At 35.3% G+C, this 27,724-nt stretch overlaps 1 protein-coding gene across 4 annotated transcripts in view; it reads left to right on the top strand.

Annotated features, from left to right (window-relative positions):
- Positions 1–27,724, top strand: part of TCF4 (transcription factor 4) — a 341,982-nt gene that overhangs the window by 205,947 nt on the left and 108,311 nt on the right. For all 4 annotated transcript variants that reach the window (XM_063076471.1, XM_063076472.1, XM_063076470.1 and 1 more), the window contains 2 exons: positions 15,600–15,729; positions 16,233–16,282. In XM_063076471.1, the coding sequence (XP_062932541.1) occupies positions 15,600–15,729; positions 16,233–16,282 (180 nt within the window). The remainder of the gene's footprint in view (positions 1–15,599; positions 15,730–16,232; positions 16,283–27,724) is intronic.

Here is a 27,724-nt window from a genome sequence, read left to right as displayed (position 1 = left end):
CTTTTCCTAACCACTTCACCATCCTTTAAATATTAAAACCAGGTGACTTTTCCTATAGAATGTCCCACATTACAGTTTGTCTGATTGCTTCCTTGTACTATCATTCAGCGTGTTATTCTGTTTTCCTTACTTCCTGTAAACTGATAATTGGATCTAGAGCCTTCATAAGATTTAGTTTCAATTTTCTTTATGGATAATCTTGAATATGTCATTTTAATTCCTATCCAGAGGTAGATAATATCTGGTCGTTTGCTTTTCACGATGCTTAGGCTGACCTGTGAATTCATATGCTACCAACCTGATCACCTTACTGTAAAGTTTCAGATCATCTGTCACTTACTGCTTTTAGGATCTGTTGATGTGTATTTCACTGGAGGTTGCAAATTAGTCATAGATAAATTCAATTAGTGAAGTTTCTTCTCCTTAAATCTTATCTATAGTTTGATCATCTATTAATCATTCCTTTTGCATATTTTTACAGCTTTTCCTTTTATTTTACATATTGTCTTCTGTCTCAATATATACGATGCCTTCCAAACATAACTCACTTTACTAAAAGAGGCAAGTGTTAAACCCTACTCCATTAACTTATTTATTGTTTCATTTTTCCTTGCACAACCATAAGTGAAAAACATGTTGTACTGTGGGTTGTCGTCAGTGCTCAGGACAGTTCCTGAAGCATGATAGTAATGTTTACTGAAGAAATTATCTTATGAGTTATACATGTTCTTTAAAGACATCATTTGCATTGGTGAAGTTGCCAGCAAACAACAGGAGCCTGAGAAATTTGGTTGAACTGTGAAAATATTCTTGAGATGTTATAATTCTTCCAACCCCAATATTGGCCATTCAGGCAAAGAAATAGAAGTTGCAAGACTTGTTGTCTGTGTTTGCAGAAGGATGGAGGATGGCAGGTAGGTCTGGGTGTGTTTTGGTGGGAGAAGTACACAAACTAGTTAATATATTTTAAACACACACACACACACACACAGACACACACCTGGTCTACCCCCCCCCCCCCCCACACACACCTGGTCTACCCCAGGTTGTCCTGACAATTTTCGAACTGTGTGCTGAAAAATTTTACAGAAACATGGCTTTGAATGTGAAGCACCCATTTCAGAGCAAAGATCTGAGTCCTAAGGGGAATGGATCTTTCTCTGTACCACCACAAGTGAAACCTGGGGTATTAAACTGTGTACTGTTTTGGGTACACAGAACCTACTTCAAATAGCGGTCAAAATTAAGTGTGCTGTTAAGGAGTTTTCAAATCAAAACAAATGAAAATGTTAATAGATACGATTACTAGTTCTGAACATGAACGTGCTCTCCTGTAAATATAAAATGACCATGTGGCAAATGGTAAAGGGCTACACTGTCTTCCTGTAGAAGACCTACTAGGTTTGGACAGATTGGGCATGTTCAGGTACACATGCTTACCTTGAGCAGGCCAGGTGTGAATATTCTAAGGGAATCAAAAGCCATTTTTACTTTAATAGGTGTTTTTACTTTTTTAGGTGTTGACAGTGTCTCTAAAAGTAATTAAAAGATGACTGATGTAGTACATTTTCTTTTAAACTGTGCCTTTAGGCACATTATAGTAAAAGGATGTTTATAGACCACAGTCCGTTATTTAGAATGCTTAGGGCCATAGATAATTCAGAATTTAGGAATTACTTTCATTTTAGGAAGTTAATATGGTCCATATAACATGTACGGTGTAACCCCCAGTGCAGTCTGAAGCAGCCACAATGAATAACAGATTATTATTTCAACAGTGAAACATATGAATAGTCACACCTAATAAGATAAAAAAAGATAACAGATATCTTCACATCAGTTCAGGTCAGATTTTGTCACAAAACTTTTCAGAGCTTCTGGAATATCAGAATTGAGGGTAAGAGATTGTGCACCTTCAAATGAACAAATAAGTAAGTATTGACCTTGTCTGGAGAAAAACAAAAGCCAAATAGCAAATAAATCAAATATCACTATTAATGGCTTTTAAGGCCACCTTCTTTCAGTTCACAGAAGATTTAGAAATAATAAAGAAGGCCTATCCACATGGCTAAATTGTTTTTAAAAATAATTTTAGAAATGGCACTTCCCATCTGAAAAACCTTGGACCTTTAACCTTTAACCCTTTTGTCTCTCAAAGCCTGTTTAGTCGAGATGGATGAGCTGTCTCTGGAAGGTCTGTTTTTAGCTGATTTTTGGCAAATGAGGACAACAGCGTTATCACTGCATTCTGTCACTGTGCTTTGTGGAGGCGACCTATTCTGAAGTTGTTCTCACTCCACAGCCATTCAGGCACTTATCCAGTGCTTCTCCAAGAAATAATCTAGGTAAAAGCAGTAAGGAAGTAAGCTACAACAGGAAAATGGGACCCAGCAGCAGGAGATTCTACGTACCTGCTAATTCCAGCCCTGTCCTACATATTTTTAACATGCATTAGTAAATTATAAATACTGTAATGGCATAATCTACACATGGAAAGTGAAAATCAATTTTGTTTTTATATATATTTTTTAATTGGCCAAGTAATCTTCTCAACCCATTTATATTGACTTTGACAGGCTTGTTTCAGTACATTCTATAGAAAGCTCTCGAATATCTGATAAACTCCCACTTGGTGACTTTCACCTGGGCTCTGCATGCACAAATATAATCAGATTAGTCTTTGTCTTGTTGTAAACAAAGTTCAAGAAATAGTTCTAAAATGAAGATAATCTTCATCTGCTTTTTCCTATTATGTAGAGTGACCTTGCAGAGCTCTCTATAAAGTTACTCAAGTGTGTTATTTGTAACAAATGTAAGCCACAGAATTTGCCAAAATAAGAAATATTCTAATAAACATCATGATTTGGCTGAGAATGGAGGAATTGTAGAGAATGATTAAACCTGCAGATACTTTTTTAGAAAAATTTGTCGTACCCTACTGGTGCTACTTTTTAAAACATGCTTTCTCATTAAAGGTAAATTTACCACATTATTTTATATTCATTCATTTATTTAACAAAACAATTGTTAGGCTTTTCTAAATTTTTATAAACACGAAGTTGCATGGATAGTTAGCACGTTTATTTTGTACACTTGTCAAATTTTATCCATAGAGTAAAATTCTAAAATTAAAATTTCTAAGTCAAAAGGCATGTACTTAAAAAATATTACTGTACATTTTTAATTGCCTTCCAGAAAGTTTATACCAGATTACCTTCCAATCATTAGCTATATATGAAAGTGAACTTCCTCACCAGCAGTGAGGAAGAAAATTTGTCTTATTTTAATTTGCCAAATTGCTTTTCGTATATTTATTGCCAAATTTCAAATTTATTCTTTTTGTAAAGGAATGGTTTGTGTTCTTTGCTAGTCTATTTAGTTTTTTCCTTATTCCAGTCTACAGCTTTTTATCTTTTAAGATATGTATCTTTGCTTTAAATATTTGTTGCAAAGATTTTTCCAACTTTTTTTTCCTTTCTTCATGACAGGGATAATGTTTTGAAAGACAGTTATATAGTACTGGGTTTCAATATGTTCGTCTAATTTTGCTGGATCTAGTATCGTAGCTAGCAATGGTCTTCAGTACTTAAGAATTTTTTAAAAAACCGTTTGCTTATATTTTATTCTCTTCCTTTTATGTTTTAACCTTTGCACTTAAATATATCTTAGCAAAAAGTGTGAAGCAAAAACCCAGTTTTTTTTGCCCTCAAATGCTGAACAAATTTTGGTACCGTTTATTGAATAATTTATTATTTCTTCATAGATTTTTAAATGACAACTTCACCATAAAGCTCTGTATAATACTCCTGTTCTCGCAGCAGTACCCCATTCGTTTAATTTACTTTGTTTAATATGTATATTTTCCAGCTTACTTCTTTGTAAAAATTGTCTTAACTATTATCATGCGTTAATGTTCCAGATAAACTTCAGAATCATTTCAGAATCTGTATTCTCCCTCCCCACCCATTTTCGTCTATTTGGAACTTGTTTGGATTTGCATTAAAAATATTTTTTAATTTCCAGTCATAAGGTTACTTTTATGCAAGTACTTTTCTGGGAAATATTTGTGTGAAAAGAGTGAAGTATTCGGTTCTTTAAAAAATTGATATACAAGATTATTTTGGTCTTTTAGAAGTGTTTGTTCTGCTGAATCCTCTTAGGATTTTTGTTAAACTGGCTTGTGAACTAGTTCAGCAAGTCAGTGTCATGCTGAATATCTAAATATACTTATAATGAGGAATTATGAGAAAACATAAAAATATACCTGTCCTACATCTTTGGAGAGAAAATAGAAATGCTCTACAATTACTCTAAGGAAACTTAAAAATTGCAGTCCTGTTCTAACTTGATAAAGTTATTCGGTTGCTTGTTGTTTGAAAATCATCTTTCTCTTAAAGATTTAAGGTTGCTTCTGAAATTCTGTGTGTGAATGTTGAGTAAACCAATGGAATGATTGAAGGCCAGTTATTTTATATAGGAATGATTTCTGGAATAAGTGAGCTCTGAATGCAGTTTCAAAAGAGGGACAAGCACTGTTTAAGTAGGGAAGGGGCAGTGGAGCTGAGAGGTCAGGGTCAGCTATATGTTTTTGAATAGAGCTGAAGCTCTGAAGCTAGCAGTGGTTAGAGATGAGAGAGGAGAAAGTGGTCAGGGGAAGTTCTGAGCACGTGATTTAAGGATGAGCCTGAGACGATTGTTGAAAATTTCAGACGTGAGATTTCCAGGAACAGCGCAAGTCCAAAAGATATAAGGAATGTCAGTGGTTGTGACACCGTTTGGTTATTCATTTGTCTTCACATATTTTCTCAATAATTCTGAGTGGATACAGGTCACCTTATCTGTAAATTGGGATTAATAAATTCCCTCCCTCAAGAGGTTGTGAAAATGAAAAGAGTTCATACAGCCAACAGAGCCAGAAATGTACCAAGTGCTGTGTAGGTATTTGCTGTTATTTGTATGATTTCTGTCATCTACTGAGTGGCATCTTTGTGCTAGCCCATCTTTGTGGGCCTCCACAGTGAGGATGTTTCCCACCACACCTACCTATAATACCAAGGCATTATGATACGGGAGTGGTGCTGAAGCCTGGGGTAGAGGGACCTGGCTTCCCCAGATGTGTTCAGATGAAGTTCCAAGGAAGTGACATTTGATTGCAGCCTTCAAGATTGTTTGGAAGTGGCTTATCTGATGTGGAATGGGAAGAAAGGGCCTTCTGGGGAGAGGTTTGAACAAGCAAGAAGGTAATTGGAAAAACATTAGCGATTGCATGTGACTCTGACTGTTCTTAGGCCACATTGTGGGGAAGAATGGATATGGACATTCTGTATCCCCAGTGCCTACAAGTAGCTGGCTCATAGTAGGTGCTCAAGGGATCTTAGTGGACTAAAAGTGTGAAAGAGGAAGGTGAGACCCAAGAGACGGATTGGAGCTAAATTGGACATGGGATAGGGATGGGAACTCAGTATTAGTGAGCTCTGAAAGTTTTTCTGCTGCAGGGCACAGGAGCAGCCTGGGTTTTAGAAGACCAATGCTGACAGCGTGTATGAGTGTTCTAAGTGGGGTTTGGGTAAGGGGGAGAATAAATGGTGAAGATGACATACATAAAATCTTGTGACATTTCTAAACCCCACAAAATAATGGAACTTTGATGATATGCCCTATACCTTCATCGTAGAAAACGGGTTAGCAAAATATGGGTTGGGGCTAAATCTGGCCCATAGCTCATTTTTATAAATAAAGTTTTATTGGAACACTGCCTGACCTGTTCATTTAGAGCAGCAGAGTTGAGTGGTTGCAACAGAAACCATATGGCCAGCAAAGATTAAAATATTTTCTGTCTGGTCCTTTAAGACTGTTTGGTGACCTCTGTCTTTGAACATTGTTCTTAGTATTTAGTGGTGCCATTCCAGAAAAATTAGCATAGTCAGAAAAATTCAGACAAATTGGTGCATGCATAGTCTAAGAAAGAGTAGGTCATATCACTGTCTATGAAGAAATATACCAAAACCTTGTACTGTGTTGAAGCTCAGTTCTTAAGTTGTTGTCTTGATTGCTTTTTTCCTGTCTCTAGACTACTATCGTTATTTCTGTGGGTTTGATCCTGTCTGACCCAGCCTATTATCAGTAGCTAAGAAAGTAGAATCTAAGTGCTAAGTGTCACAATAAGAATTTCATGCTACCTAATAAGGAGAGTGATTCCTAACTGGCTGTTTAAGTTCTTCCAGCCTGTTTCAGATGCTGTGTTCTCCAGAGTAACCATCCTCTCCAAAACCCTCTGCAAACTGTCTCTCTTTTTCTTGCTGTGACTCTGTTCCTCTCTCCTGCAGTGCCTTTTCTACCGGAGGTGTGTGCAGTCACTGAATCTGTTTCTACTGGGTAGTGCCTGCATTATCCCAGTTATTTCCAATTCTCTCTAGAGCTTGGCCCTGTGTGTGATGATGAACCATTTAACAACACAACGTATCTAGGGAAATCAAACCGCTTCTCAACAAAACCAATCACAGATATAAACAAAGGCAAAATGTCATGTGTGTGTTTAAGAAAAAAACATACAACTAATATCTTTACAGACTTTGCAAATTCTCACTCTTCAAATGTGCTTTAGAAGTTTTGTGGAAAAGAAGTGTTGAGCTTTTTTCATATAAAAGATCAAATTTTAGGTTTTGTATGAAAAAATTCATGCGGTGATATTCTTAAAAACTACTCCAGAGGCACAAGAGAAAAGCCGAGGACAAGACTGAATATAGAGGTGTAGTAGATATATGTCTACTGGGATAAAGATGGAGGCTAAGTCACCTGCATGATGGTAGTGATTGAAATCATGTAAGCCTATTCCATAGTTAATTAATTAACTAATCAAGTTGGCATTTACTCAGGGCCTACTATGTACCATGACCTACTGTGCTAGATGCCAGAATTACAAAGATGATGGAAGCTCACTTTCTGCCCTGAGGAACCCGTAGACTAGAAGGGGGAAATCGGATGCATAAACAGTTTCTGTACAGTGTGATAAATATTAGAACAAGTGAATTTTTCAGATGAAGTAAAAGGAAAAGTTTGGATGGAGGAAGGCTGAAATGAGAGAGGACTGGGGAAAAAAGAAATAATAGTAAAGAATTTGAACCTCATTAGAGAAATTGACCAACACTCTGGCAGTCAAGATTAGAGATGAATGAGAAGGTGCTGTGCAGAACACAAAAGGGAGATTTCAGACATGAGAACTGAAATTTCAGTTGTTCAGGAGGGCGTGTTCTACAGCCTAGCACTTCCTCAGCCTATTAGCAATTTATGTAACATATATGTGTATTATTTATATATGATACATTACATTATTTCATTCAAACTTCATAATAATGTTATATAGTACATACATTATTAATATACAGTAAGAAATTTTATAACATATGTAATAATATTTCTTACCAATTAATAAAGGCTCAGTAAGTACTAGGAACTTTGCTAAGCACTCCATATTATCTAATTTAATTTTTACAATGGGTAGGTATTATTATATCAACATTTCTCAGACAAGAAGCCTGAAGTCCACTAAACTTAGAAGAATTGTCCAAGGTTATCCGGGTTAAGGGGCCCTCATACCCAGACCTGTCCGACTCGACTGAGTTAGATTGGCTGCTCCCGAGTAAGTTTTAGGCATGAGCTTTTAACGTTCAGATGAACTGCTCCTAATGCTTGGGGGATTAGGAGCAGGCTTGCGGTGAGGGAGACAAACCAAGTGCTCAGAAAATAGGGAGGGAGTGGAAGACAAGCGTTAACTTTGAAGGCAAGTCCAGGTGAAATCCCAGCCTGGCTCTGCTGCTTGCCAGCCACGTGGCATTGGTTGATGTTAAGAGTACTTTGCAGTGGGTTGAAGGATATGACATGGGTACATATTTCAAGGCCAATTCGTATTTCGAACTTCTGACTGGAGTGGAACACTAGTTACAGCATGAATAGGAAATGAACCTACCTGAGAATATCATCTAATCTCTTCAGCTCCAGTCAAGGTCCGATCACATAACCACTGCCAGTGTCCCCATCTGTACCTTGGGGGTGGTAGTCTGACTTGTTAGTATGTAAACGATCCGCACCTGTGTTTGGCACAGAGAAAACTTTCAGTTTCTGGTAGCTGCTGCTACTCTTGCACCTACTGTCCTTGCCACTCCTTATATATTCAGTCGTCATTGTCATCCTCCTCCTACTAATAATAATAACTAATACTGCTTCGTTTATTATAATCAGCAGCAACAGTAGTTTGGATGACTAAAGGAATAGATTTATGCTAAGAAGCAAAAGCACAATAGTTATTTATGTCCTCAGTTTGATCAGTGGCTGTAGTTCTACACTCATTTCTATATTTCGGGAGCATTTGTCATGGGTGGTCTCTGCTGGGCTCTATAGGGAGTTAAAACACAAATAAGTCATTTTTTCTTTTAATTAGCATATAAGCTAGTTTGGCCTTTGCACTACATGCTCCTGCTAGCCACATATTCACGAAAGAGAATGTTGAGAGGTAAAGAGTTAATGTACATTGAGAACAGACCCACTGGAAGCAGGAGGCTGTGCATAGCCCTGGAAGGATGGTCAGGACTTAAATAATTTCAGGATGACTTGAAGATTCATTATATATTTACTACTTCTCCAGATAATCTCAATTTCTTCATGTCATGTGGTAGGCTTGTCAGCTTATTTACAGATGCAGATCATTATGAGGACACTTTATTTTAGTAATGTCTTACAGAGTTGGCCATTAGACCATAATTGAGCCACCTAGGTGAGGTGCTGGGTAAGCAGCATGAATGAGACCCTGGTCCCTGTCCCTGTCCCCAGGGAGTCCAGTTTACATAAAAATGATTTTTACAGAAAAAAAAGCCTCAGAGGGGCAGATGTTTATAAAAACCTTGGCACAGAAATCTCCCCACCTAATATGATGAAGACTGACATGTGACAGTTTGATATTCCTTTATTTTATTAAAATAGCAAAATGGCCAAATATATTTTTCAGCACATTTATTATAGCCACATGTTTATATTTATAGGAGAAGTGGTGCTAATTCCCTAGTATGTTAACAGGTTCATATTCAAATTGTTCTATTTTTACTTTGGCGCAAAATTGCTGAAGAGAAACAATTTAAGGCAAGTAGTGATTATAGCATATCGAATCACTATATATTGAATTACATATTAAATAAACCTTCTTGAACTGAGAAAGAGCTTAAACTGACAAGGTAGTTATCTTAAATTTGGTATTGTTTACGTTAGATTTCTTCGAATCCAACTTTATTTGTAGCTTACTGATTGCTTTCATGCTTTCTTTTTGCTAAATCTCTACCTTCCCACCAACAAATGTAATCCCCTTTTTAATATGTAATAGATGACCTGCGATTCCAGAATGGATTTTCAGAAACCATGAAAAACCTCCTCACTTTTTTGTATACAATAAATAATGTATTTTTTTTAAAATTTGAGAGGTCGTCAAATAGGTGAATGCATAAATCTTGGAACCCTTGGGCAGTTGTAATTTCCATACCGAAATGCATGAGTTTTTACTTGACTATTACTCTGTTATACATTAAGTAACAGTTACCATGGTAACCTTTGCATCACATTATAACATTTAAATAAAAGGTGTTATGTTTCTTTGTAAGGAAAGACAATGTATTTGAATTTTTTAATGTTTGGTGAAATATAATTACTGCTAAAATAAATAATGTTGCTCAAGGTCAATTGAATTCTTTGGGAATTATGCAGATTTCTAAGCAAAATTATAAAGTGCATTCATTTATTTTTTGCAATGTCATGGGGGAAGTAAAAGATTTTTTAAAAAAAACAGTACTTGAAAGTATCATATAAACATTCGTTATATGCCTATAATTGGCCTTGGAAGGGGAAAAACAAAATTGACCCATATTTGAGGTCGTTTATCAGTGGCTAATGAACTTGAATTTAACGTCACGTGATTTATAAATTTCTATAACATATAATACATTTCTTATTTTTTTACACCTAGTTAGTAACATGTAAACTGTTAACTAGTTTTGATCTCACCTGTAGTTGAATTAACAGTAGCAGTTTGCTCATGCCTGCCAAAGCAAAATTAAATGAGCCACTGAAATAATCCTTGTGGCAGTTCCAGGAAAATGGCCACTTCAGCTTAAATTGTTGAGATTGCTGGCCAGTTTCTTTATGGAAAAAACTAGTCATTTCTTTGTTGCCAGTGTAGCTCTAGGCCATGAGGGCTATCATCATTGTTTATGTAGAGTCCGATATTTAACTCTTTTTCAGCTTTTTAGAGTGACTTTTTAAACCTTATTATCTCAGTCTGTACTTTTATCTGAAAGTAGAGTTGAGGATCTAACTGACAGTTATTCACAAGTTTTGATAAATCTTTTAGATAATAATCAGTGGATTGTAATAAGGGGCTATGTGTTGAAGGACAGAGGAAGGAGGGTGAGCTATGTGCTGGATACCAGCTCTGCTGGACATTTTACATATGTTGTTTCATCTACTCCTGATAACTCCTGGTAAGCTCTGATAATAGAGCTTTTATTACAGAGGAGGAAAATATAGTTTGGAGCAGTTGCATAACTAACCCTTAATCACATTTCTTGTATGCCTCTGGGCTAGGGTTCGACCTGCTCTGTCTGACCTCAAAACTCTCCCTTTTTCCTTAATATATTTGAATTCTACTTCTGACTTGTTTCAAACACAATGCACAGTATACATTTAACATACAAATAAAAAACATTGACCAAAAGCCCTTAAAAGAATTTGCTAAATGATAATTTCAGTAATTTGTATTTCTCTTCAGCACAATAACAATCTGTTAAGTCTCTGATTATGAAACTTATCTTTGCCATCTTGTCTAAGTTTCCCGAGTCCTCTTTTGTTGAAACCAAGCATAGGACAGAAATCAAAATAAACTATGAAGGTTCATTCCTGGACCTTTGGGGATCAGGAATAAAGACTGTCTAAAAAGTGACCTACAGTTTTGAGCTTTGAAGTTCAAAAGTGGACAGGTGGAAATATTGTGTTCTTCATTGCCCTTTGGTGCAAGATATATTCTTGGTTGCAGAGTAAGTGCCAACAGCAGCAAAATTATCACCCCCTCCTGCTACTATAGTAAGTCAGCAATGGCCCTTCCGTGGTCAAAACAGCAAATTCAGCAGCAGCTATTCGACAGGGATTTGCAAAAACTTCCCCATGGCTGTTAGGAATCTTATTCAGCAGTGTCTTTGGAAACCCGATTCTGTGCAGAATTAGCTATGTAGAAATGACCTCGGTTGTGATAAAAAGTGTTTGAAACAAATCTAAATTGTAATTTCTCTCAATGTGTTTTTTGCACTTAACACTGCAAAGTTTAATAGGCACCTGTACATATATCCAGTGTTCATAAGTTTTTTTATAGTGGTTCAGAATTTTATTTCTGTATTAACATAAAAAATTCCTAGCTTTATAGAGTCAGTTTGCCACACAAAGCCACTATACATCACTTAGGTTTGTGATGAAAGAATGGAATTGCAGCTGTGTGAGTACTAGAATACCCAAACATGAATTAGACTCACAAGTATTTGGCAATAGTTCAGAAAAGGAGCTTAATCTGGTTTCATCTGAGACTGCTTTTCTCTGTTCTGCAACATCCCCCCAAGATGTTATGTCTGATATTGGATCACAACGTAATGGGAGTGACGCAAAATCAGAGAAAGCCCTAAGAAACCAGGGGCACATTTGCTTTTCCCCAGAGATTTTTTTTCCCCCCCTAGTTCTTTTTTTCTTCTCCCAGTTTCCAACTCTGAAATTCATGGTCATTCACCTATTAGATGAATTAATTATAAGCCCCAAAACAGCATTCATCGTACTCTGATCTCACTCATATCTATAATTAAGGGTAAATATAATCTTCTTTTTTAGAAATGTACCACCCACCCATTACATTTAAAGTGCTGACTGAAATGAAATAATAGTTCAGAGCAAGATGATTTTAGTTTAACAAGAAAAAAGTTGATAATTTAAGCTTCAAGCAGTTAGTTCTATTTTTGATTACCATTCAGTTATAAATCTAATTTGAGATATATGCTGCGTTTCTGTTCCTCAAGTTTAATTCATGGTTTGCATTCTTGGTTGCATAAACCAAGTTCACTGGTTAATGAGGATGTTAAAAAGCTCCCCCCAAAAAGAAAAGGGGCAGGGTTGAAAATGTGTTAGAAAGTCTGAAACCCAGATCTGAAATAAAACAAACAAAAATTTTAATTGAAAGAGAACCTCACAGAATGCTGCATTTGGCATTTGAATGGCTAAATTAAGACCAATTCTTTGCCAGAGAATTGACTGAAGTGGGTAAACCCCAAAACTTTTAAGCCTGGGTTGCAAAGTCAGTGTATTTTATTCTTTGGTTAGGGTATTTTAAATCTTGAAATTGTTTACCTTTGGAAGAAAAGAGGAGAGAATAAGAGGAAGGGTTTGTCTCATCATGTTGTGGACAATTAAGCAAAGTGCTCAACGATAGGTTTAAGATTTACAGGTTAGTTCTGAGAGATGCCACATCTTGCTTCTGGTGTTTCCTGGCTGACTCAGGCAGCTTACTACTGGGACCCAGCATAACCGCAGAGCAGGAGCTTGCACAATGTAAAAAACCTAAAACATTTATAATACTATTTAAGGCAAGGATGGATATGCCCATTTTGAAAAATAGACTTAGCTTTTAAAGTTAACTTTTATTAAGCATATATTTGCCTTCAGAGCTGTAGTACATGTAGGTAAATTCCTATATAAATGAATGCCTTATCCATTTTGTACAGTCTTTAATTTACCTTAAATTGAATGCCATTAACTTTTTAAAATTAATAAGTTAAGGTTTTTCAGCTAGTGGAAAATATTTTATCTTTCTCATTGCCACAGGGTGTTTGAGTGTGTGACGTAAAGGATAAACAATAGTAAATGGTCATTGTTCATTCTACACGTATACTCTACAATAAGAACACGTATATTATTATCTTCAGTCTCCATAAGGGGGTGATTGGGGCCCCCTCAAATGTTAGGAAATGTTTATTTTTGTTGCTTTAGGAGAATGATTCTATTGTCCAAGTGGAAAAGAAAAAGGAACAAACAGCCTAAAAGGAAAGAAACAGGAATGTTTTTAGTAAAAAAAAAAAAAAAAAAACGATTAGGTTGAGCCACTGTGTAAGTGCTATCTGGTTTTAGTCCTGTGTTACTGTACATAGCTCATGTGGGTTCATATGCAAGAGCTGGATACACGATTTATTTGCAACTGGCCCATGAAATGATTTTCTTTTAAATTAGCAATAAGGTCAGCTCCAACCAGTTAGCTGTTTTTCAGTTATCATTTTATATTTTTCACAGCTCCATTGTGAATGCTGCTAAAACATACTATAGCAAATGTGTGCGTTTTGAGGCTGACCTATTGAATGCATTTACCTTCTTGGGAGTGTAAACCTTTGCTACCAGGACCAACAAGAATTAACCAAATGGTTAAGCTTATTTAAAAACAGAAGCAAGCATTTCAATGTATTTGCTCAGCCCTTTTCTGAATATTTTGTTTATGAAAAAATGAAGAAATAGGAGTAATGTGTGTCTCGAATACAATGTTATCAGTGATATCATTTTCAAACTCCTTTTTCCAATGAAATGAAGGCTCGTGTAGATTTACCAAACTGTAAGGATATTGTGATTTCAAATTATTCACAGCTTTATTGATGGAAATTAAAAAAAAAAAACTTGGAGTAGGACTTAAATAAATATAAACTTTGTTAATAAGAATTGCAGGTTGAGATTCGAAAATTTTTGAATGCCACTGCTAAAATGATAAAAACTATTTGATGTTATACTCTTAGATTCCTGATTTACAGAAAACTTCATAATAACGAGCTCTATATTTTAGTTTGTCATTGTGTAACATTTTACTATCTTAAGTTCAGAAGAGACATTAGTTGAGCATACAGATGTTCAGTTTTTATCCAGTAAATAACCTGGTTTTTATCAGGTATTATATGTGGTAAATATTGAGATACTGGAAATGAGTTTGTTACTTAAAATGTGCTTTCAACCTAAAATCTCATCCTTGAAGTTTTATTATTAAGTAACATTTATTATGTATCCCTTGAAAAAGTCTTAAACTGGAATCAGTGAAGGCGAGCTTGTCTTGTCAGTAACTGATTAGTCCTTTATATATTACTCATCCAACATTTTCAAAAATCCCTGTGAATGGAGAGGTTCTCTTTATGATATTTAGCTATATGGTGGTGGAAAAGGGAGGTTTGAATTTTTGATTTTCCAGCTTATGGGTCATATTTGACCAACTGCTTTCAGTAGAAGACATGCCACTTTGTTGAGCTATTTAGGAATCAAAAAGACTGTCTTAATTTAAAACAAGGACCCTTTGTTTTAGTTGGTGACTGCCTTGTGAAATTTTTCAGTTCTCAGCGGGTTAACCAGGGAACAGGGGCAGAGTCATAATTGGCCTATTTAGAGTATTTTGCATGTGAATAGTGTGTTAGTGAAGCATCCCTAAGTCTGTTGTGAGTGACATGGTGATTAGAATTTAGATTAGGGAAAACACATTCTGTACTTTATCAAGGACAGTAATTAGTTCAGTCAGTAAAAGTTGATTACAAGTAACGATAAAGTTAGATTTTTGGTACTTAATTTTAAAATTTCTTTATTAAACAGTAAATTTGTTCTTAATATAAATGGTACCATCTACACTTGTTTTATTGCATATCAGAATAATTAAAAGAACAATGTGCTCTATGCAGAGTATAATCAGGCGATTTATATATTATGGGTAAGTTTCTATGTAGTTGTTAGAAAATGTAATATGATTATATAATCTTTCTTATGTCATCATTTTTGAAAGTTCAGTGATTTGTCACGCCATGATAAGTTAATGATATTTTTTAAAGTTTTCTAGTTTTCAGGTAAATGTTTAATCTGTGAGGATGTGTTTTAGCCTCTGGTAGTCCTCACGAGAGCATGCTAAACTCCTTTGATTTGTTCCTGTTAGCTTAGAATGCCTATTTCTATAATTTGGAAAGTTAGTGTGAGGATTTGATTTCAGCTGGCATTTTCTCTTCTGTGGGTGCTGTGTCAATTCGGGGAGGATCATGATGTGCCGGTACAGAGAGGCAGGGTTCTCAGTGGACTTGATCGACTACACTCACCCCCGTTGTGAGCAGCCGGGGGAAGTTGTGTGCGTTCGGAAAATGAGATTCTTCTTGGTTCCTGTTAAGGAAGGGCATGAATAGTTCCAGATATGAGCCTAAGTCTGCAGAAAGAAAACATTCGTCTTACATATAAATGCCATTTTCTTATGAAATTAAAATGTTAGTCATCCTAAAAGATTTTTTAAAAATATTGTTAGGGAATCATCGTCTTTCTTCCTCTCAAAAGTAAAGAATTAAAAATTCACAAACTTTGTGATAGTTTCCTAGAGTGTTTTCCTTTTTGGTTTTCATTTTGTTTTAATTGTTTCCGCTTAGCAGATGCTGTTTTCTTTATTACATAGGTTTAAGTACTAACAATCAGTTGGGGGGTGGTGAATGGGAAAAATTAACCTTATATGTTTGTTTTCCCTTTCAACCTTTTAGCAGAGTCTCCTTGGAAGTGACATGGATATGGGCAACCCAGGAACCCTTTCGCCCACCAAACCTGGTTCCCAGTACTATCAGTATTCTAGCAATAATCCCCGAAGGAGGGCCCTTCACAGTAGTGCCATGGGTAAGGTGTTACTCTCTTTGAATGTCTGAGGGATTATTATTGGTCTTTTTCTTGCCTTTTTTTTTTTTTTTTTAATACTGCCCTTTCACCCTACCCCTACCTCACCCCCCCCCCCCCCAAACCATAAAATTTGGCTGAGTTGTCAGCCTGGCAACTCCTACCAGTAGTACACTGGGTGGGTATGTTAGCAACTTATAGTAGCAGGAGAGGTTTTTTTGGTGTGTGCTTATTTCTGGGTTTCTCTTGGCTGCATGCATAAGGAACCTTTTTAAAAAACCAAACAGCAAAAATGTTAAATATCTTCATTTTTATGAACAAAGCAGAATTTGATTTCTGCAAGAATAAAGGGTGATAATGGTAACTACAGTTTGCTGTGGTAACCACAGTTTGCTTAGGTAATGATTTAAGAAAATCTGGTCTAATCTAAATGGCTTTGTGGTTTAATATATGTTAGTTAGGAAACTGGGTGTATGGACGCTCACAGCGTCTTCATTTTTTTTCAGAGGTACAGACAAAGAAAGTTCGAAAAGTTCCACCAGGTTTACCATCTTCAGTAAGTACTGCTTGTTTCTGCTTTGTATATTGTTTATTTTGTTCTGTTTTGTATTGATGCAAAGAAGATAGAAGGAAATGAGGTTCTATGTGCCCAGAGCAGCGTGTTTATCTAGAATGTGGATGGGGTAGGGATGACCTGCGCACCCAGCCACCTGACCCCACGTTGGAGTGATTAATTGCACATCCTGGAAACCTGGGTGGTGATGTTGATATTCAGCAGGTTAAGCTCGGAAGAGAGCCTTGAAAATGTGCCTGGAGTTTGAGAAGTTTTACCTGTACAGGGCTTTCAAGAGAATGAGTATTAGTTTCGTGTGTTGGTTAAATTCTTTGTCGGTATTATGATGATTTATGGATTTGCATGCGAAAAGAGATTTGTGGAGAGGATTTAGGAAAAATTTACATGGGTTTCAGCCCAGAGTGCAGGGAGAATGTCTCTATTTTCTAGAGGGGTTGCTGAATAAAGGCTGCAGAGGTAGCTGCATCAATAGCCATTTGTGTCTGTAATACCAGGTGACTACTTGAAGAATCCAGATGTAACCAAAAGCATTCTGGGTCTTTTCAGTAGCTGCAGCTATATGCAGGAGTTGCTGAGGCCCTGCCAGTCCCCAACACAGCGAAAGTTGGTTGTGATCACAACTAAATACATGATGTCTTATTTTGAATTCTTAACATATATTTTCAAATTTGAGTTCCTAGATAATTTCATTTTGTTGAGGACTCATCTTATCTCTAGTAATTTTTTCTTTATATAAAACAAAAATAATGATTTTCTCCCTTCTTTCTTTACTTCGTCCTTCCTTCCTCCTTTTTTCCATTCTTCCTTCCTGTGATATATATAAAGTTTTAATTCTGTGGGGTACTAGTTTTCCTCAAAAAGAATGCTAATGATCCATACTATAAGTTCTTATACATTAAAATAGAATTATATTTAGATTTCTGAAAATTTATTACCAGTTCATGCTCATATATTAGTCTTATTTCATTTTTAATAAATTAGACGAATAATTGGTTTTCCAAATGTACTAAGATTAGATTAATACAAACACCTGTGCATTTGACTTGATTTCAGTTAAAAAAATTATTAAACAAATGTATCAAAATAAGTCTTATTGGAAAAAAAGCAAATTTTGTATGTTGATTACTACAGACTTGGTAATGTTGAAGAAGCGTCACAAAATTATCCATAAATATGGAAAAATATTGTGTAAATAAAACTGCCAATGGAATATAAAATAGTGAACTTGGACTACCAGTAAGTCACTTAAAAATGTACTGAATTATTTATTCTTTGGATTTCTGTGTTGTACTGAAATTGAATAATATCTTCAGATGTTTTTATGAATGTTTTAAGCTTGAAGTTAGTGGTGGATTTAATGTAGATGAAACTTTAGCTTTTAATAGCTTTTATGACAACTTCAAATGATATAGTCCTCACAGCTGTTGACTTTTCAACATGCCTGAACCTAAGACAGACAATATTAAATACATTAAGTGGACCTTTGAATGTTCTAAAAAGATAGAATAATCTATGCTATAAAAGCCCTGAAAAACTTAAAGCTATCATACCCTATTTATGTCTTATATTAAAATTAACTTAGTTTTTTCCAATTCTAAAATTATGTAGAAATCTACACAATTTATAAGGAGTATGTTGGTGTGGCATTAAATGTTATGTATATGTTTAATCATTGTCAACAATTTCTCATAATTTATTGTACATTTTTAAGTATTTCCCTATAGCTAACTGGCCCCTGTAGAACATTTTAGTAGTACAGTTTTTTATTTGCTGCTGAGATCATTTATGTTTTGCTCATATGTTGTGATATGCTCAGAAATATAAAAGTGATCTTTCCTTTCTTTCCCGTAAATAAAACTCAGGAATTGGAAATTTGGTTCGTATTATTTAATTTTTGGCTTTTGTTGGTCAGTTTAGGTTTTACTCTTCTTAGAGAATTTATCTTGGCTAAATGTTTTAATGGTCCTTATGGAACATTTCAGTAAATAGTCTATTTTTTTGAAGGACAAGAAGGAGGAGACTTCAATTAAAAATGGAAAAAAAAATTTTTTTTTTTTTGAGCAAGAAGAAGATACCTTGGGTAATTTTAGAATCCAATCATCTATTCATTACTTAAAAAATATTTTAGCTCTTTTAATATTGATTTAACTTAGTTTATACTAGCTTTGCTGAATGTATTGATGGCTTATTACTTATAACAAGATCCACACGCCTTACCACCACACAAAATATACATTTTAACTCGATTCCACAAAACACTCTATATTAGATACTCTAATACTTTTGCCCCAGTAGATCTATATTTCTGTAATTTTAGACCTCTGCCATGTTTATTCTCTTTTTAAGCTCAAATAAAATTATGAATATTTATTCAATAAGAGATACTTCTAAAACTTGTTTCAATATGTATGAGTATTTGTATAACAGATACGAAAAGATTGGGGATAATAAAAGGTTTCTTTTGGAGTGATTATGACTAGATAAAGACATTTATGTGTTTTCTTCGATACATATTTACCATGATAAATAGTAATAAATCTGTCACAATCTGTTGTGTCAAGTCACTTTTTCCCCCCTTTCGAAATGAGCCCTCTCTCTTCTTAAGATCAAACAAAGAACATTTAAACTGTGACATTCCCTAATCAGATATTATTTGTGACACCACTGTGGTACAGAGGCTGGACTCCTTTTGCCGCCAGTAGACTGAATCTTCCCAGGCTATCAGGAGAGTGAGGGGATTGCTTGGCCCTGTTTTGGAAACACTGCAGCATCTGTGGGAGAGAGAAAACATAAGCCTGGCCCGACATCATGCCATGGATCTGGCAGGATGCATGAATGTGTGTTTGTGCTGTATCTAGAGACCCTCAAGTCACTGTAGAAGCATGACATAGGGATAGCATGGCAGAAGAACCCTCCAGCAGGGTCCACAAGCATAAGCCCAATGGGGAGAAGGAAGACTGTGCCTCTGGAGAACCCTGTACTTAGGGCTAGAGTGATTTTTTTTTTTTTTTTTTTTTAGAGAAAGACTGTGTGAAATGACTACCTTATTGCCCACAGGAGCCCGACTATAGAACATTTTTATGTTCTCTGTTCAGATTTTACTACGTTGCTTTTTTTAGTCACATCCCAATTTCTCGTAGCCCTCAATCCTGATGAGACTTTAGGAATAAAGTTTTGCGTTTTGTTGATGCCAGAATTTATTTTGCATGTGCAATCTCTCCAATCTACATGTGAACTTCTTATTTTGTTAGATGTCTGCATCTTCGTTTTCTATTTTAAATCGTATTTCATCTTAAATTTAATATTTTGCAACTTTATTGCTCTTTGCAGCAAATTTCTTGTCTTCATATAACCTGATAATCATACACTTGAATTATGAATTCATGCAGAGAAAAATGTACCACATTAAATCATAGTTTTGAAAAAATGATTCATGATTCATGATTCTTAGCAGAAATTAACATGAAGGTGTTAAAATCTAGAAAGTAGCAAAAATTTTTCATGTTTTACTTTTTTAGGGTATTTTTATCAAACCCACAGAAAAACAAAACAAAACAAAGACATTGTCTTTTAGAAACTTTATTGTGCTCGCCAATATGTAAACATATGAAACCTTGATCTTCTTATAATTTGGAATATTTCAAAATTATGTACATTTTATCAGAAACTGTTAACTATAATCTTTCTGTTTCAAACATTGGTAGAATTTGTCTCCACTTATAATCTGACTTGAAACTTTAAGTAAGGTCTCGTCGTGACCCTGTTTGGGATCTCTTGAGCTTCAGAATTCTCTGGAAATATAAAGTTTTATCCTTAGAAATAGTTTATTACCTCTCTTATCTACAGTGATCATTTCTCAAACTGCACCTTTCTGTAAAGTCTATTTCCTACATTAAATTACAGCTTATTGTGTTTTGTTGTCGTTATTGTTTTAAATTCAGAAGGATCTGGCAAGTTTTGTTTTGAGTGGTCAGAGATAATTTTGGATTCATGGATCCTAATGCTAACAATCTCTACTAGCATAAAGATTCTAAAATAAGATTTAGACCCTCTGAGAAAATTTGAGACATGAGTTAATCATTAGGTGGAATTGAAAATAAAAACTCAATTTGTATTAGATACCAGATTTACTAGTCTTCATAAGGGAAAAATTTGGAAATAAAATAAATTCTTTGTCTGGATTAGACTTTCCTTTACAGAAGAGATTATTAGGGGTATCAGGAAAAATGGGCACTGCTAATGACATTAATTGTCCTGTGTGTTTTCCTTTATATAAAAATATTTGAAGGTCTTAAACATGATATTTAATCCATACCTTAAGCTATTTTTTTGGGAGGGGGACACTTTTTTCCCCACATGCGCTTGAAGAAATCACAAACAATAGAAAAATTCACAAATTGTTTTTTTCCTAGTAGGGGCACAGAAATTATATGATTGAAAAACTCAATACTTAAGATACATAATTTACCCCATCACTTTTGAAAAAACTGATCATAAAAAAAATCAGATTTTTTTTGTCAGCAAAATTTTAACTGGAGTAATAAAACAACTTTCTTTAAATGAAATTTATATTAAAATACTGTGTCTATCACAAGTGAACTAAGTGTCAGCCACCTGGGCTCTATCCTGTGTAGGAAAGTCTAGAAGTAGCAAATTGTGTGATAAGTTATAAAAGGAGAAGCCTCTTCAAGGTTCATTCCTGGAGAGATAGATACTTTGTGAAGAAGTAAACTGTAGGTGTTCCCCTCAGAATGTTAGGGTAGCTCACAATATTCAACTTTAAACTTACTCTGTCCATTTTCTAATTAAACATATTGAAATATGAGGTTGGGATATTAAAATTGTACTTATTTATTATGAAAATATATAAGCAGGAAGTAGGTTAGGGATAGCATAATTAAATCATCCCAAATAGGACAAAACTATTATTCACACAATTTACACAGTATATATAATATGCCTGGGGTACACCTTGAAAGCTGAGAAAATATTCATCACAAAGAAAATATTTATTTTTAGTGCAGTTAAGACTGAATTTGTTAAAGCAAAGGCTTCAAATTCAGCATGCACATTGTTTCTTGGAAGACCAGTCTCATCCTCTCCATTGCATATAAAGGCTATAGAGAGATTAGGATTTTTTATGAATTGCTGGTATATCAAACAAATATGGGAGGATCTTTATTTTCATTGGGGTTCCTTATTCCATTAAAAATATTTCAGAAAGTACACATCAGGCATGCAAATATGCCATTAGACATTCTAATCTCCCAAAAATTTGCTAAAAGACTTTTGTATTTTTGTCTGATATTTTGGAGTAGTGAACTCCCTCTTCCACCATTCTCTCTTCTCTGCCTTGAAGCTCAATCCTGCACCCCATAAAAAAGAAGGCTCCAGGTGTACATATCGTAAGTATAAAGAGAAAGGAAATGTAAGAGAGAAAACAAACAAAAGTTAACTGGATGAACGGTTAGTGTATTTGTGTGCTGTTCCTGGATCATCTTTACAAATGAAAAGGTTGTGTATGCCTGAAACAGTCACACAAAACACAACTGCTTCATTCCTTCCATTCCTGGCCAGCAGGTCCAATTTTTGTATTCAGCAAGTTCTTCTAAGGTGATATGTGTGGTATATCTCCACATCTTCCCATTGTGTATTTTATTTTTAACCAGATTTTCAAAATACTATTTCACCTGCTAAGATTTATCAAGATGTATATTAAGATTTAAGTAACTGGAGCAATAATATTTAATGTGAAACTGGACTCCTTTGTTGAGAAAGGAGAAATACGTTTCAGGGACCTGTTATTTTGAACCTTATTTTATCACTTTCACTGAAGAGTGTATTTGGTGTGAAGTCCTGGACTCCATCTGAGTAGTTTAATTACTGAGAAATCTAAGAAACCACTGTAAGGCTGCTTTACCTAGAGAGAATAGTGACAGGGCTTGTGTGTGCTGTATTTTGATATTATACGACGTTGTTCCGTAGCATCTGGCTTAACTGCGAATTTATGTTTATGGAATGATGTAGACGCTTGGCTTGATATTTGGTTGAGTACAGTTTATCTTCTAAAATTTCATTGGTTAAAACAGTTTTATTTTCTAATGTAGAGAAAATTGTTTTTTCTAATCACTGACAATTTCTGCATTTTCATAGTGGGTTTTCCTGGTTTCAAACAGTTCTAAAGTTTTTGTTTGGAACTAACGGATCAGAGTCAAATAGAACTGGGAGGGGTAAATAAGAATTTCTCAAAAAATGTGGCAATAATCTTAAAAGAATAAAGACCGTCTTTATAAATAGCGAAGTTGTATTTTCTTAAGGCAGAATAAATAATGTCAGGCTGTTGACAGACACCTGATTTGTTTTTGTTTGGTTGGGTTTTTTGTTTTGTTTTTTACATAAAATGCACTGAATTCCTAAACTGAATGTAAAGTTGCATTTCAAAGCAATAGCATGAGATTTTCAGCCTTGATCTGTCTCAACTGTCCAGGGTGTTTGTGTATATGAGTGTGCTCATTTTAAAGAAATAAGAGTTTTTATAAAAGGCAATGCAAATTTTGTAGTTTTAAATACCCAATTATTTTATCTCAAAACAGCAGCCTGTGAATGATTCCTCTTTTTTTTTTTTTTTTAAGTTGCAGCTGCCTCATAGGTGTAGAGCTATTTGAGGACTTTCAGGCTTTGCTTGAACATACACTCCCTCTTCAGAGAAGTTAAGGTAATGCAGAAGAGTTCTGCATTTCCTCTAGTTTCTGGATTGAAAGTAAGGATGACTTAAGTCTGAGGGAGATGTATAGATTTCAGTTCTGAGAGAATGCGAAAGTTATATTTTGAACAGTCTCAGAATTATATTTAAGTGATTTAGCGACCCCCACTGTTCTCTCTCCAGTCTAATTTTGTCATCTGAGGAATTAATCACAAATATCCTGCTAGGGTTGAAACTTGATATATAAGCGTCTGCTTCTAGAGTAATCAGAAGAGGATCTGTGTGTGCATTACATTTCCCTACATTTATTTTGATTCTTCAGTGGAGCACTCCTTAGAGAAGTGATCTTCACAGCAAACTGTAAAGAAAATTTCTTGGTGTGTTGCCGTATGTCAGCAGTGATTAAAGGTCATTTCCTTTGTGAAACATGGGCTCATATTAGAAAGACTTACATTTTCTCAAAAAAAAATAGTCTTTGTGGTACATTTAATCATGAAAACTGGTGTCATTCCTTACACACGTATACAAAAAACTGTCACTATTACCACTTGCTGTTACCATTTAGGGAATTTAGGAAAATGTTATTTTGGAGCAATTATTTTGATATCATTTGAGAAAAAGTACCTAACTGTCTACAACGACCTCCTTCCTCCCAACCCATATCATTCTAAATATGCCTCCTGGATTATAGTTATAATAATATTGTAATGGCTTTCATTCTACCGATTGGCATAGTATATCATTATATCATTAGCTGCTATGAGAAAGCAGTTTCAAGTAGGTGGCTGATTCTTAGCGTAAATGTTTTCAAGTAACCCTGTTTGGGGAATTGGGTTGTTTCACAGGTGCTCAGGTGTATTAACAGAGGTTACAATGATATTTTCTGCCTTACTCATTATGGAACAAACTTGAAGTACAAAATATTTCAGTAATAAGTGGAGTATAAAAACTGGGGCTGTATCATAAGAAAGTTTAATAACTCGAGATGTTGAAAGATGAGATAAAAATAAAATTTGTCTAAGGATGTAGCCAACCCATTTCTCATTACCACTGAAGCTGAGATTTTAAAAGAATGTTTATGTCCTGATGATTCAGACCTGTTGAGTCAGTTTAATTTTTTTAAATCATTAAGCTAAAGAGAAAATAAACCTATTTCTGTAACTATTGTAATATTTGAAAATATTGTCACATAATAAAAAGTTACAAATTATTTTTATTTACTACTAAGGCATATGCTTCACGAGTACAATTTTACTGCCAAAAACTTGTGGGTTCCTCACATAGTATCTTTATATGAATTTTAATTTTAGGGGTGTACAGGACATTGGCACATACAATTTGTGGCTTAATTGATACAGCTGAGCAAGATCAAATAGAATTAAGCATATTGATTATGGGCAAATATAATTGGGATTACAATAGGCAATTATTTTACAAACAAATGCTGTTTTGTTTTCTCTTTAATAAATTACATCCTCGCTATTAAGTGAAACCTACAGTAACAAGCTGGGAGCACCCAGGTGGGAGGGGAAAAAAGCATTTTTCATAAGTTTTCATTCATTCACTCATTTCTTTCTTCATTTATACTTATTCAAAGCATATTTTTCAACTGAACTAAAAACTAAGCACTCCATGTAACATAGAACGTGCTTTTACTTAAATTGTGAAGCTTCACAACTGAGATTCTTCGTGTTTAATGAAATTTGCAGTGTTGTGTTACCATCATCCTAATTTGTGGGATTAGTCCGTCACATTGTAAATAGCATAAAGTCTGGCCGGCTAAGAAAGTCATGCATTCAAAAATAAAATCACCCACACCATGTAGCTCATGGACTTTTTGTCCGTTAAGCTTATTATAGAGGCACTTATTCCCCTGACTCACTTGTCATCATATTGAAGAGGGCGAGGGACATGTTTTACCTACATTTTTTGTTTGTTTCATAGGAGCAGAACTCACTGCCTTATGTGTATTACTTTGAAATATATCTCAAATGAATTAATATAGTAGTAAAAATGGCATAGTAGTGTGGAAATAACTCTGTACTTGAAATAAAATGGCCTTCCTAATTTGATGTCCAGTATCCTTTACTTACTCACCCAGTGGCCTTGATTAGGTCACAACCCTGTTTCTTTGTTTACAAAATAGGTATAAATAGTGCCTGCATAATAAGATGATATTGGTATACCAATAACTAACCCTTATCGTAGTGCTTATTCTGTGCCAGGCACTGTTCTAAGCACTTTGCATCTATTAAATCATTTAATCCTACAAAAATCCTGTAATGTGAGTGCTGTTGTTTATTTACAGATAAAGAAACTTGAGACACAGAGAAGTGGAGAAATATGCTGAAGGTCATACAGCTAGTGAGTGGCAGAGCTGGAATTGAGATCTGTCTCCAAGGTTTCTGTGTTCTGAGCCATGATGCCATGCTGCCTATAGCTCTTTAGAACGCTTTATGTAGACCAGAAAGCTCTCTACAACAGGGTGGATGTGAACTTAACCAGTATTTGACTATCTGGAGTAAATTACTATTCATAAGTTTCATTTCACTGTAAGATAACCCTAAGTACCTCTATGTAGGGCACTGGTTATAATGTACAACTTCTGCCCAAGCAGATCAGCTAAAAAAGACAGGCAATCCAGGAGAGTGTTTCTGTAATAGAGACAGTATGATGTTGTGCTTAAAGCATGGATCTGATCAATTGGGAGGGGTTTAGCTGGCTGTGCTGTTTACTATCTACATGGAATGCATGTATGTAGTATTGATTATTACATATCATTATTACATATAACAATAATAAGTATTGGCAATGCTAGTATTAGCAACAAGGTAACTGATTTTCTTTTGACACTTGAGAAAAAAGTTTGACATGGCAGCTTACCTGAGAGTAATTAAAACAGAAACTAAGACCAGAGTCTCAGTTATATGCAGAAGAATTTTACTTAACAGAGTTCACTCGCTTTTCCTGAAATTATGAAATTTTGCAAACACTTTATGTATCGCTTCATCCTGACAGTACCATCTCTTATCAAGCCAAGACACCTATCAACCTTTTTAATAATTGGCCTTTTATTGCTCTAAAAAGTTTGTGTTGGAAGTGTGTAGTCCCTCTTTTCTCTTTTGAAATGAGACACCAGGCCAAGATGCCCAGAGCTCTTCAAAATGTGATTCCTACTGCCAATAATCTGTCTATGCCTAAAACAGCCCTGCCTCTAAGTGATAAGGAGATGTAAGCATTTTTTTCCATACTGTATCGGTGGTATTCTGTAAGAGGCCAGAAGCAGGTCCTCCTGAGTGATGCACATGGCCACCTTTGTAGGGCTGGCTCTGGTTCACCCAAAAAGTGAAGCTGAGGCCTGGGGTTTTAACTTCATCTGGCAAGATCTTGAAGATGTATGGACTAGATGTTTCGTAGTCCTGGGTGGTAGTTTGTTTCTCTTATAAAGTAAAACAGAGCTCAACTTGTTTAGGACCGTTTAGGTAAATTTCTAACATTAAACAGGAATATTTGTACAGGTGTTTGAAGGTAAAGTCAAAGAATTGCTGGATTCTGGCCTTTGACACATTGTAATGTATCTTTTCTCAGGGCCATTGTTGAATTCATAAAGAAGAGGCATTTTTGCTTGTCAGCTATGGGAAACTTAAATTTTATAAGGGCTGATGATTTAACTCTCTTGCATTTAAAGGAAAAAGAAAAACATCTGCCAGTGGTTGGAGTTGGGAGTAGTAGGAGCGTGGTCTGGACAGTCCACGATGAATATTTTTTCCCAGCCAATTTTAATTTGCAGAGAAACCAGGCACCAAGTTAGAGTCCTCAGGAAAGGTCCCTTTTGGCTGGTGTCCCCAAGCAGGGGCTTCTGCTTTGGTTCACAGAGATAGAGTCGTTCTCTGGGAAGCTCGACAGATCCGATTTAGCCACTCCCTCATTGGTAGTCATTGCCACCTTGTGGATTACAAAGGATATTGGTTTTCATCAGACTTCCATTTCAGTTGGGCTTTTTATGGCAAGTACACGTTGGCAGTGGATTGCTGTGTTCCTCACCAAAAGGATTCTCGTTTGTTCAGCAACACCTCACTTTTCCACTCACAGTTCATTTATGATTCTGATGAGAGTGTTTTTTCAGGAAACACACATTTCACTTTTTGACCTAGGAGCATCTGTTAGAATTTTTTTTTTAATACTACTTTGGCATTCTGAAAGTGTTAATGTCTTTCATATCTGTTTAATGCTATTTAGGGATATTTATGATCACCTCTTGGTTACTCAGGGTAAAGTGTGTCGCAATTTTTTTTAAACAGACAGGAAAGCATTCACATGAGGAAACAGATTGCTTTAAACATGTGCTTCCTGTGACAGTAAAAAGAACAAATTAGATTTAACACTGTGTAATGAATGCAGAAATGTGTACATTTAAGCTTTTAAAAGCTTTATGTTCAGTTCTGGTCACAACAAAAATTGAGTCACCTGTAAAAATTAAAGATGCCTCAGGTCCTTTCATACTCCTGAAATGCCCAGCAATTGCAGTCCTCACCTGATGATGCCTCATTGGAATCATAAAGCATGGTCTGTTAATGCTGGAGAGAACTAGAACATTACAAGGCACATTCAGAGGTTAAACCAGGTTAGAGTCTGATTCTGTGCATTTAGCAAAGAAATCAAAATGTATTGGGAAGGGGGAGGATTTTACTATCATCTTCTTCTCTCTCTAAGAATCAATG

Source organism: Cynocephalus volans, chromosome 13, assembly GCF_027409185.1.
Source record: "Cynocephalus volans isolate mCynVol1 chromosome 13, mCynVol1.pri, whole genome shotgun sequence".
Classification (NCBI taxonomy): domain Eukaryota; kingdom Metazoa; phylum Chordata; class Mammalia; order Dermoptera; family Cynocephalidae; genus Cynocephalus; species Cynocephalus volans.
Note: the sequence above shows the minus strand (reverse complement) of the source record. Positions and strands in the feature narration are given on the sequence as shown.